This window comes from Dipodomys ordii, unplaced genomic scaffold (assembly GCF_000151885.1).
Source record: "Dipodomys ordii isolate 6190 unplaced genomic scaffold, Dord_2.0 Scaffold34, whole genome shotgun sequence".
NCBI classification, from domain to species: Eukaryota; Metazoa; Chordata; class Mammalia; order Rodentia; family Heteromyidae; genus Dipodomys; species Dipodomys ordii.
In genome coordinates this window covers 14,205,686-14,217,585 of record NW_012267250.1, presented here as the reverse complement: position 1 = coordinate 14,217,585, position 11,900 = coordinate 14,205,686, and the positions used below count along the sequence as shown (strand labels likewise).

Genomic DNA, 11,900 nt, shown 5'->3' with positions numbered 1-11,900 from the left:
GAAGGAAGGGAGAGAGGGAGGAAAGAAGGAAGGGAGGGAGGGAGGAAGGGAGAGAGAGAAAGAGAAAGAAAGAAAGAAAGAAAGAAAGAAAGAAAGAAAGAAAGAAAGGAAGAAAGGAAGGAAGAAAGGAAGAAGAATGAAAAAGAAAAGCAGGTGCCGTGGGTTCATGCCTCAACCTAGCTGTGTTCTGGAATTAATGGAGTAGGCTGGCATCTACTCTACTGCTTTCTACCTCTTAATGAGGATCAGTGCCTTAAGAAAGTTCCATAAAAGGTTAACAAAAGAAATGGGTCAGCTACTTATGCACATTCCCAATGAGACGGCTGTAGGGGCTGTGGGGTACACACATGGGATGTAACTGCTAGGAATGGAAAATTAAAGGAGTTTTTTTTTTTTAATTGCTGGTCTGACTTATGAGAGACAGTATACTCACTGTACTAAAATCAATCTTTCCTTTTTGTTTCTGGGAAGGTTTATTTCACAGAAGATAACATGTATGTCCCCAAACAATTTTTTTTATTTTGAAAATAAACTTCAAATCGACAGAATCATACTACTTAAAAAATTCCCACAAAATCAAGCTTCCTCAGGAAGCTTTTCTTTTGGCCAAATGCTCCTCCATAGTGGCTCCACAGTCAAACTCAATGTTTTTGCAACATTGCCTGAAAAAAGGTAAAAGCCTAGCAGGGTGCCAGTGGCTCACGCCTGTAATCCTAGCTACTCAGGAGGCTGAGATCTGAGGATTGCAGTCCAAAGCCAGACTGGGCAAGAACTTCTGGGAGATTCTTATCTCCAATTAACCACCAGAAAACCGGAAGTGGCTCAAGTGGTAGTGCGCTAGCCTTGAGCTGAAGGGCTCAGGGACATGCCCAGGCCCAGAGTTCAAGCCCCCCAACAGACAAAAAAAAAAAAGCCCTCAATCAACATGTCCTTACAGGAATCTTGCCTATTCTGACAAAGGACTGAGGCATTGTGTCACAGATCATGTGTACTATATTTGTGCAAAAACTTTTAAAGTAATTATACTTGGAGTGGGGGTGAGGGGTTCCAGCAGTAAAACTTACCTACGACAGAGAGCTCCAGACTAAAGGAATTCTGCCCAGTTTTGTTGGTAGCCAGGCAGGTATAGGTCCCTGCATCACGTTGGGTGAGTGGGTCAATGAGCAGAGAATGGACTCCTGTCTCCCTGACCAGCATCTTATGGGAGGCATCTGGTAGCACAGGTTGACCATTGAGCAGCCACGTGAGCTCCGGGGGTGGTAGGCCACTCACCTAATAAACAACAGGACAGCTGATGCAAACAACAGCGTGATGACAAGCAGATTTATTTGGTGGCTGAATTCTTCATCCCTATTTGGCACCAAATATATAGTGTGAGAAGACCTAGCGTAGTGAGAAGCTGTCTGTGGGAACCCTTCCCTCTGTGGGAAGGGAGAGGGGTTGAATGAATTGGCTGCTTGAATTTAAACTCTTTGGTGTTTTGACCCCTTTTCAGGTCATGATGAAACCATGTGGTTGTATTCTAAAGTTAAAAAGAAGGCAACTATTAAATAGCTAAAATAGGCCTGTAGCATCAATATAAGAGATGATATATGGCAAGCAAGAAGTATAATCCCCTAGGGATTATAAAATGAAGTCAGAATCTCTGGGAATGGAACGTAGGCATTGGTGGGCGTAAGCCTATAGAGGAGGAGATGCAGTCAACCTGACTGTTTAGGCAGCCAATAAGAGAACAAGAGCTACCTACAGAAGTGGACTCTCTTAATGCTTACCCTCAAGCCTTACTCATTCACATCTAAGTTTTCTATACTGTTCAGCATCTTTGGGAGGGACAGCTCAATTCAGTTTCTGATCATATGGAGAAGACACTATAGTACATAAATATACCGCTCAAATTGAGGCCTAACTATTGCTGGGAAATTAAAATGCAGAATTGCTAAAGGGATGGATGTGGGTTACACAAGGAACATATTTTAGTCACAACAGCTACCTCAGAGCCATCTTTTCAGGCCTTTTTGTCCCCAAAAAGACTACAGCTCACAATAATCACTTAAAGGTCACACTTGTGACCTTGTAGTTTTAAAGGTTTTCTAGGTACCCTATGGCAAATATCTGAATCATATCACTTCTTTAGTTTGTCTTCTAAAAATGCAGGGCTAAAAAAAAAATGCAGGGCTAACTTGATGCAATACTAATGTATTATTTATTTATTTATTTATTTTTGGTCCTGGGGCTTGAACTCTGGGCCTAGGCACTGTCTCTGAGCTCTTCAGCTCAAGATGAACTCTCTACCACTTGAGCCACATTGCCACTTCTGGTGGTTAACTGGAGATAAGAGTCTCATGGACTTTCCTGCCTGGCTTTGGGCTGGCTTTGAACCATGATCCTCAGATCTCAGCCTCCTGAGTAGCTAGGATTATAGGTATGAGCCGCCATCACCCAGCCCAATGTAAATTTTTGTAAGATAGAATGGTTTAAAAAAATTATGAAATAATTTCATCCAGTATTAAATATTCCAAAGTCTATTGGGAGGAAAAAGGATTTCTCTTCCTCCTCTAGGACCTTGTCCTCTAAGGGGAAAAACACAACAATAACAACAACCACCACCACCACGACCCATAAGATAGATTCAAACAAAAATAAATGCCAACAACCAAACAAACTCAAACTTAACAACTCTGGCTGTAAGGCCCAGGGCTGTGAGTCTACCTTACAGTCCAGCCGACACAGGCACCCTTCATGAGCTACCATGTCCCCCGGAGCCTGCAGGAAATGTGGTCGGAAGAAACGTTCTTGTAGGGGTTCTTTGTCTCTTTCTTGTATGCGAGATCTTCCCCTGTAGTAAATATGTTTAAGCATCAAATAGAAAAACCAATTTTCAAATTTAGAATTATAGGTAATTAGCATGGCTGTAGGGAGAACAACTTTCAGTTATTTTTGGAGGGAGAAAGTCCTTGTGAGAACAAAAACTTTAATAATAATAACTGGCATGGGGCGCATGTAAAATAACAAATGTTAAGTATCTCATATACTGTAGGATTATCTTGTGAGATCTGTAATCAAATAGGCCTTAGCTTCTTGCTCTCTGAAGTCATTTGGTTTAAGTGGCTCAGACATCCTTGCTCTGTGGGCTTGACCAGTTGTTCAAAAGTCATGTAAACAAACAAATAAATCAGCATTCAACTGAGCCTCCATTGACAGCCCAAAGAGAAGCCCTGTTTATTCTTCAGAACAAGGCAGCTGCAATCTCTGTGTCTTTGGGTAATAAATTATGGCAGACTATTAGAGATCACCATGAGCTTAAATTGGATAAAACGAACAGCAACAGCTGCTTAAAAAAACAAACAAACAAAGAGGAAGGGGATGAGGAGACAGAGAAAGAGGAGGAGGAGAAAGGGGGAGGAGGTATTGTTGCAATCGTAGTTAAACACGGTATCTGAAACATGGATCACTTTTTGTTCCTTTGGTAGGTCACATTTAATTCCTCCTTGTCAGCAACTATGGAATACTTTGCTAAGACTCTGTGGCACCACCAGACTTAAGGGGAAAGTCAGGCTCTTTTCTTCTCAGTGGATAGAGAAATCAGAGAGGAAGCAAAGCAGTTGCTAAAGTGGTGACAACGAAAATATTCAGTCCAAAGACGTGTAATCATGACAGGTTTCTGTTTTGTTATAGAAAAATTGGTAATTTAATTCAAAGGTAACTGATTTCTATATTATAGGTACCAGTGCTACTGATGCTTACAACTGGGAACCACTGAGATTGTGCCAAAGACCAGTACTTCTCCTACTTGGATGTACTGGTGAAGCTCCTGGGGGGATTTTGTGAAAACACACATTGTGGTTGAGGAGCTTAAGCATAGGTTGGGAATTTGCCTTTCTGACAAGCTCTCGCTGGATGCCGGCACCAATGTGGGGGCTGCTATACTGTGAAGGAATAATTTGCAGACCCAAGAACTTCATTCATTTTTACTAAAATGGCACATAGAAGGGTGCAGGGAAGGGCAAGCCCTCTGTTTTTTACCTGTGAGGCTGACCAGCAGGTGTTAGTCGGCTGCGAATGGGCAAACTCTGCACCATCAGGTGGCCAGAGCAGCTGATTCTTCCCTGAGAAACAGAAAACACACAAGATTCTGAGAAGAAATCCACATTTTTAAAAATTGATATTTTTTCCATGTCATAGCAATAATAACATTTTGTTTGTTTGTTTGTTTTTCTGTTACAACTTTTTCTTTGGGGAATGGAAATCATGTAACTTTCATTTTTTAAACCAAGAAAATAACAGAGAGCATATGTAAAAATAATTACTATAAAAACAATTTTTGGTGTCAGTGCTGGGGCTTGAATTCAGGGCCTGGGCACTGTCCCCAAACTTTGTTGTTCAAGACTAATGTTCTACCACTGGAGCCACAACTCTACTTCTGGCTTTTTTTTTTTTTTGGTAGGTTAGTGGCAATAAGTTTCAGACTTTCTTTTTTTGGGGTGGGGGGTCGTGGGGCCTGAACTCTGGGCCTGGGCGCTGTTCCTCAGCTCTTCAGCTCAAGGCTAGCGCTCTACCACTTGAGCCACAGTGTCACTTCGGCTTTTTTTTTCTTTTTACTTATGTGGTGCTGAGGAATCGAACCCAGGGCCTCATGCATGCAAGGCAAGCACTCTACCACTGAGCCACCTTCACAGTCCATGTTTCAGACTTTCATAATCAGCATAGGCTGGCTTCAAACTGTGATCCTCAATTCTCAGTCTCCTGAGTAGCTAGGATTATAGGCCCAAGCACCTGGCAATTATTATAAATTCTTGAGAATGTAACATTGTCTGCAGACAGCAGGACCAAATACTTTCATACCTCCCTTTCATCAAACTGACACTTCAACAAGAAGGGTGGATGACAGTAGAAATTACAGTTCTACACTTCTTTCACTTCTTTAAGACAGGGTCTTGCTATATAGCCCAGTGTGGAACTCAATTTCCTCCTTCCTCAGCCTCCTGAATGCTGAGGCTATAGGCATACACCACCATGCTCAGCTAGTTCTATACTTTCTATTTGAATGGTAGTTGAAGATGTGCACTCTGCCTTATCTTTTATGGGAATCTTAAGACTTGGCCTTATTCAAAATGAAGATGATAGCTTCCCAGTATTTATCAAGAAATCACAACCAAGAGTTGAGGATTTAGCTCAGCAGAAGAGTGCTTGCCTGGCAAATGCAAGGCCCTGAGTTCAGTCCTCAGCTCTGAAAATAAAAGGAAAAAAGAAAAGGAAGAAGAAAGGATATGATGAGTTCCAGGACCATTAGCAATTTAGCTAATATTTAAGGAACAAAACCAACAAATCACTTTTTGGTAGAACAATCGCTCTTCAGGAAAGTCAAGGAATTGATAAACACAAGACTTATTAGCCCAACAGGTCCAGGAGAAACACATACAGCCTTTGTAAAGGCTGAAGGGCTGAGTGACCTCTAGTGGCAAACTAGTCTTAAACTGTGATCTGTGTCGGAGTTATACACAATCACAATACTCATTCATTTTCTCAGCAACCCTCAAAGTCTCATTGATAATCCTATCAACTGCTTCTTCCTCAGACTGCTCCAGGGCAGGGGACCCTGTGTCTCCACCTGGGGGTTGGCTGCCATGATGGTGTAGTTGCCGTCATCATCGCTGGTGGTGGATTCGATGTGCAGAGAACACGTCCCATCTCCTTCTCGTTGCATTTTGCAGTGTTCATTTCTCTTAGAAATCTGCTTCCCATCTTTGAACCAGTAAACCTGAAAAGAAAGAGAATCCAGGAATGGATAATAGAGAAGTCTTGTTCCATACATCCTTGGAGCGTAAAGAAGTAGGGGATAGGTTGAGGTAGGGGCTAATTAGCATTTCTGTAAAACACTCATCCTTTTCAAAGCACTTGGAACAAAGTCATAAAATATATACTCAAAATGAAGGTATAATGTGTTCCTCTATCTATTATTAGGTAACACTTTTAAGTAAAAAAATCAGCCTGGTGCCAGTGGCTCACACAGAATCTTAGCAACACAGGAGGCTGAGATCTGAGGATCACAGTTCAAAGCCAGGCTAGGCAGTACAGTCCATGAGACTCTATCTCCAATTAACCACCAGCAAGCCAGAAATGGAGTGGTAGCTCAAGTGGTAACATACCAGCCTTGAGTACAAAAGCTAAGGGACAATGCCTACTCTTCCTGTTCAAGTTCCAGCACAAAAATAAAAATTCAATATAGCTAGGCACCAGTAGCTCATACCTGTAACCCTAGCTAGCCAGGAGGCTGAGATCTGAGGATCCTGGTTCAAAGCCAGTCCAGGTAAGAAAGTCTGTGAGAGTCGGATCTCCAATTAACTACCAAAAAAAGCTGAAAGTGGAAGCCGGGCACTGGTGGCTCACGCCTGTAATCCTAGCTGCTCAGGAGGCTGAGATCTGAGGATCGCGGTTCAAAGCCAGCCCGGGCAGGAGAGACCGTGAGACTCCTATCTCCAATAAACCACCAGAAAACCGGAAGTGGCGCTGTAGCTCAAGTGGTAGAGTGCTCGCCTTGAGCTGAAGAGCTGAGGGACAGCGCCCAGGCCCAGAGTTCAAGCCCCACGACCGACCAAAAAAAAAAAAAAAAGCTGAAAGTGGAGCTTTGGATCAAGTGGTACAGTGCTAGTCTTGAACAATATAGCTCAAAGACAGTACCAACGCGTTGAATTCAAGGTCCAGAACTGATGCACAAAAAAATTCAATATAATTTAGGATTAAGATAAAACTTTTAATTATAGCATTTTTTTAAAGTTGGTCATGAGGCTTGAACTCTGGGTGTGGGCACTATCCCTGAGCTTTTGCACTGAGGGCTAGCCCTCTACCACTTTGAGCCACAGCACTACTTCCGGTTTTCTGAGTGGTTAATTGGAGATAAGAGTCTCGTGGACTTTCCTGCCTGGGCTATCTTCAAACTGTGATACTCAGATCTCAGCCTCCCAAGTAGCTAAGATTACAGGCATGAGCCCCTAGCACTTGGCAGCATTTTGTGTGTGTGTGTTTCACTATTAGTTTAAATGCTACCTAATGACCAGATGTGTTTTCAGAGACAATTTAATGAAAACCAGGCGGCTGGATCATTTCCCATCATACTAGTTATATGCTGAAGTCTAATTTTTATTTCCTCGGGTAGCTTGCTTTGCTACAGAGAGAATGTTAGAACAGGGCTAGGTGGGATTCATTTGCTAAACGTATCTACCATCTAGCTAGAATCTACCTACCTGTATTTTTATGGTGAGTTTTGCATGTATCAAGGAAATCACTTAAAGCAGAGGATAAAGTATTGGTTATAGCCTCCCTCCTCTACTTTCCCGGTTGGGTAACCATATAGGATAACACCTTGTTCATGTGTTTGCAAAAGGAAGCTGGAGAGATCCTCTTGCACAGCACGCCAGCTGCAAATCTCTCAGCTGACTGCTAGAAAATCTGGTGACTCATAAGATTTTTCAGCAGCCAGCGATAATGATGTGACATTTTCAGCATTTACCAATCTAAGAGTCATGCTACAAATATAGCTCACTCTGGGCAATAAGGGGCACCCTGGGGATTGTTAGTAGAGACTAAATGAGATGAAAAGTATCCATTTGCTGAGCTTGATGGCTAAGACAATCAATAGCCCCAAATAAAGTATCGTGACTATGAAATCTATTATAAACTTTTATTAAAATTCAAATGGAAGGGTTGACTGCTTAGCATGCGCAAGGCCCTGGGCTAAACACCCTAGAACTCAAAACATCAAATTTCTAACCTAAGTCTGATTTTTATTTATTTATTTTTACCTTGACTACTTTAATGATTCTATTCTTGCCTATTCTTGACACTTGTTCTCTTTTTTAGTCAAATTATCTCAGTGCTGTTGTTTTCTCTCTCTAGTTTTCTGGTGTTGGTTTGCCTTCTCTCTGTAGATACTTCATTAGAGCATGATAGAAGTTTTTTGTTGTTGTTTTTGTTTCCCATGAATGGTAACTGTATCCAGGGCCTTAGTACAGGCAAAGCAAATGCTCTACCACTGAGACTGAGTTACATCTCCAACCCAGATGAGACTTCCTTGAAGTTCTGTGCTGTTGTTTGCCTGGCCATCGTCCCTTACCTTTGGAACTGGAATCCCAACAATTTTGCAGGTGAAGGTGACTGGAGAGCTTTCTGTAACCCGGAAGTGCTTGAGTCTTTTATCAAAGATGGGAGCAATACACTTGCCCGTGGGGATCTCATCGTGCTGGATTTCATCATCTGACTCATCAACAGGTGTACGTTCCAGGCGAAACTCAATTTCATTCATCAGCCTCTGTTCAAAGCTTGAAATTTTGTACTCCTACCAACATGACAAGTATGTTTTAAATTTTTATTTCTATGGTGAGGAAAAACATGGCCATTAATGGAATTGAGGGGGCAATTTATTTTAAAGATTCTTATGTTGGATTTATACCATGACATCTCAAATAAACCAGGCACATTCCATTTCTACTTGCTTGCCCTGAAACACTAGAAAAAGTCTGAGCATTTCTACTCTAATCCCAAACTGCCTTAGTGACTCTCTGCTTCCTCACCCTGAGCATGGAGTCCTAATAGAATTCTGTAGGGAAGGGAATAAAGATGACATATTATTTCTATAATTACTATAGTGTTCATTTACATATGCAGAACTGCCTGCCTAGAGGGTTACTGTGGTCCAGCTGTTTTGCACTGCACTCAGATGCATGACTATATCTCCAACTTCACATCTCTACTGGTCACTTCAATATGTATACTTGAGGAAAACCTCTTTCATTGTCTCTCCCAGCCAGACCCCAGTGGCTCACACCTATAATCCTAGCTACTCAGGAGGCTGAGATTTGAGAATCCAAGTTTGAAGCCAGCCTAGGAAGAAAAGTTTGTGAGATTCTTACCTCCAATTAACCACCAAGAAAGCTAAAGTAGAACTGTGGCTCAAGTGGTAGAGACCTAGCCCAGAGAGAAAAGGCTGAGGGAGAAGACCTAGGCCCCGAGTTCAAGCCCCAGTATGGACACAAAAAGTAAAATAAAATCTCATTGTACCAGTTCTTTCTTTCCCTCTTATACTGGGGGTGGGGGTTGAACTCAGGACCTTGAGCTTGCTAGGCAGGTGCTCTACCACCTGAGCTACTCCGTCAGCTTTCCTCTCTCTTTCTAGTAACATCAGTCTCCTCTACTGTCTTGTACTGCTCTGTTCTTGGGAATTCCATCAATTCTCACAGCTTCAGACATCTTTCTTGTGCTGAGAACTTCCCAATCCATCTCTCCAAGCTTGTCTGTCCCCAAATGCTAGAGTCATACCCAATGATCTCCTTTACATGATAGTACTTGGTGGACCCTGAAAACTTAGCATGGCCCTAAGAACGCACACTTGACATCTGTCCCGAGAGGTCCTCATCCTAGGAAGCAGTAGCATCATTTATTTAATTGGTTGAGGGGAAACCAGAAGTCCTCTTAGTGTCTAGGGTGAAACCCATGTTCTTAAAATTTTGTAATCTGAAGCTAGGCACCAGTGGCTCACGCCTGTAATCCTAGCTACTCAGGAGGCTGAGATCTGAGGATTGCTTTCAAAGCCAGCCCAGGCAGGAAAGTCTGTGAGACTCTTAGCTCCAAAAAACCACCAGAAAACTAGAAGTAGTGCTGTGGCTCAAGTGGTAGAGTGCTCCCCTTGAGCTAAAGATCTGAGGGACAGCGCCCAGGCTCAGAGTTCAAGCCCCATGAACAACAACAACAACAACAAAATTCTAATCTGTACTTTTGGAAAACACCATAAAAAGGAATGATTAGCAAAATAAAAGTTAAAAGGAATGCTGAGTTATTTAATTCATAGGTATAAGACTTTCCTGTCAACTTGCTTTGAAAATGCCTTAATGGTTACTCTCCATGTCTATCCTTATCTCAAGGTGACAGCTTGCAGATGAGCACAGATCCTGGGGACACTAGTGCACTGAGCTAAAGCCTAAATCTAGGATTATCCTGGATTCCTCCCCTCCCACCCCCACCTTGCCAAATCCATCAAATGTCACCTTTCCAAAGCAGTGTGCCCAGGCCACTTCATCTGCAGCAACTTCATATTAAAATTCTCTACATAGCACTAGAGTTCATTATTGTAATTTCTTACAATATTTACTTTAAAAATTAAACTATTTATTTATTTATTGTGCCAGAAGTGGAGCTTGAACTCAGGGCCTGGGCTCTAGCCCTCACCTTTTTCCTACTTGGTCTGGTTTTGAACAGCAGTCCTCAGATTGCAGATTCCTGAGTAGCTAGGATTAAAAGCATAAGCCATTGGCACCTGGCTAAACTTTAATTAATTAAAAATTTTGAATTGTTAGGGTTCTATGTCAGGTAAAGGGTACATTTCTTGTTTATTGTTATTTTTTTCTGGCCAGTTCTGGGGCTTGAACTTAGGGCTTTGGCACTGTCCCCGAGCTTCTTTTGCTCAAGGCTAGCACTCTACCACTGGAGCCACAGCACCACTTCTGGCTTTTTCTGTTTGTGTGGTACTGAGGAATCAAACCCAGGGCTTCATGCATCCTAGGCAAGCACCATTAAGCCACATTCCCATCCCAAGGGATACATTTCTTTTTGGACACTCTTACCCAGATTTTCCCTCCCTTCCCCACCCAAAAGTAGTGTTTAGTGAGTACCACTGCTACATTTATTCATACTTTTCCCCTCCATTTCTGTGCCCCCCACCTCCAAAGACAAAAAAGAAAAGAAAAAAACAGCAACAAAGAAAAACCTCTTGTTTCCATTTCCTGGAGGTCATTTCGATAAATATTATTTTGTATGATCAGAGGCAGATAGTATTGGGCCTTTGTGTTCCTCTCCTAAGAGTATCCTCTGTGAGATAAAGTCTCACTATGGAGACCAGGCTGGCTTTGAACTGCCTCTGCCTCCTTCATGCTGAAATTACAGGTGTGAGCTACCACACCTGGTATCTGTGTGTGTGTGTGTGTTTGTGTGTGTGTGTGGTATTAGAGCTAGAACCCAAGGCCTCATGCCCTCACTGACTTTTTGTTCAAGGCTAGTGCTGTACTACTTGAGCCACATTTCTACTTCTCCCTTTTCAGTGGATAATTGGAATTAAGAGTCTCACTGAGTTTTCTGCTCATGCTGGCTTTGAACCAGGATCCTCAGATCTCAGCCTCTGTGATCTACCTAGTGTACCTGGCTACCCTTAGTATCTTAAAATTAAACTTCTTCATGGTTATGGACTACAGGAACAAGATAGAATATATAGGGTTCAGGACTCTCCACTATGCAGGAATGCAATAAGGGATCTCGAATGCATACTGAGGGGATCCCGTGCAGACAAGGAGAGACAGCTGCATACTTTGTTCCAGGTAAACACACTCAAACTGAATTAATCGTTGGGGTAATCAACAACTCTGTATCCCCATGAATGAGTTTTCTGCATGAGCCTCAGACTGAGCCCCACTATTCATGTTGTAGCATTAATCTCACTGACATCTGATGAGGTAAGTACCCAAGGCCTGAATTAATCAAAATTATATTCCTTATACTGGATGTTGGTGACTTGTACTTGTAATCCTAGCTATTCAGGACACTGAAATATTTTATATAAGTATCATATTTTGAAGCCAGACAAGCCACTTAGGCTTGTTATACCCCATCTCCAAAGTAACCAGAAAATAAGCCAGGCTGTAGGCAAGACTAAAGTGGTAGAGTGCCAGCCCAGAAAGCTCGAGGCCCTGACTTCAAGCTCCAGTGCCTAGGCACAATGTGCATGCACATGCAAGTTGGGTACCTCTGTAAGTTGGGTACCTCTTTTTTTGGGGGGTCCAGTCGTGGGGCCTGAACTCTGGGCCTGGGTGCTGTCCCTCAGCTCTTCAGCTCAAGGCTAGCGCTCTACCACTTGAGCC

General features: G+C 42.5%; 1 protein-coding gene across 1 annotated transcript in view; it reads right to left on the bottom strand.

Annotated features, from left to right (window-relative positions):
• The window catches only part of Mypn (myopalladin), a 113,560-nt gene that overhangs the window by 7,277 nt on the left and 94,383 nt on the right, over positions 1-11,900 (bottom strand). Inside the window, exons 12-16 of the mRNA XM_013017051.1 lie at positions 8,111-8,332; positions 5,609-5,758; positions 4,024-4,106; positions 2,710-2,836; positions 1,069-1,272 (exon numbers count right to left, since the gene is read on the bottom strand). Coding sequence (XP_012872505.1) covers positions 1,069-1,272; positions 2,710-2,836; positions 4,024-4,106; positions 5,609-5,758; positions 8,111-8,332 — 786 coding nt within the window. The remainder of the gene's footprint in view (positions 1-1,068; positions 1,273-2,709; positions 2,837-4,023; positions 4,107-5,608; positions 5,759-8,110; positions 8,333-11,900) is intronic.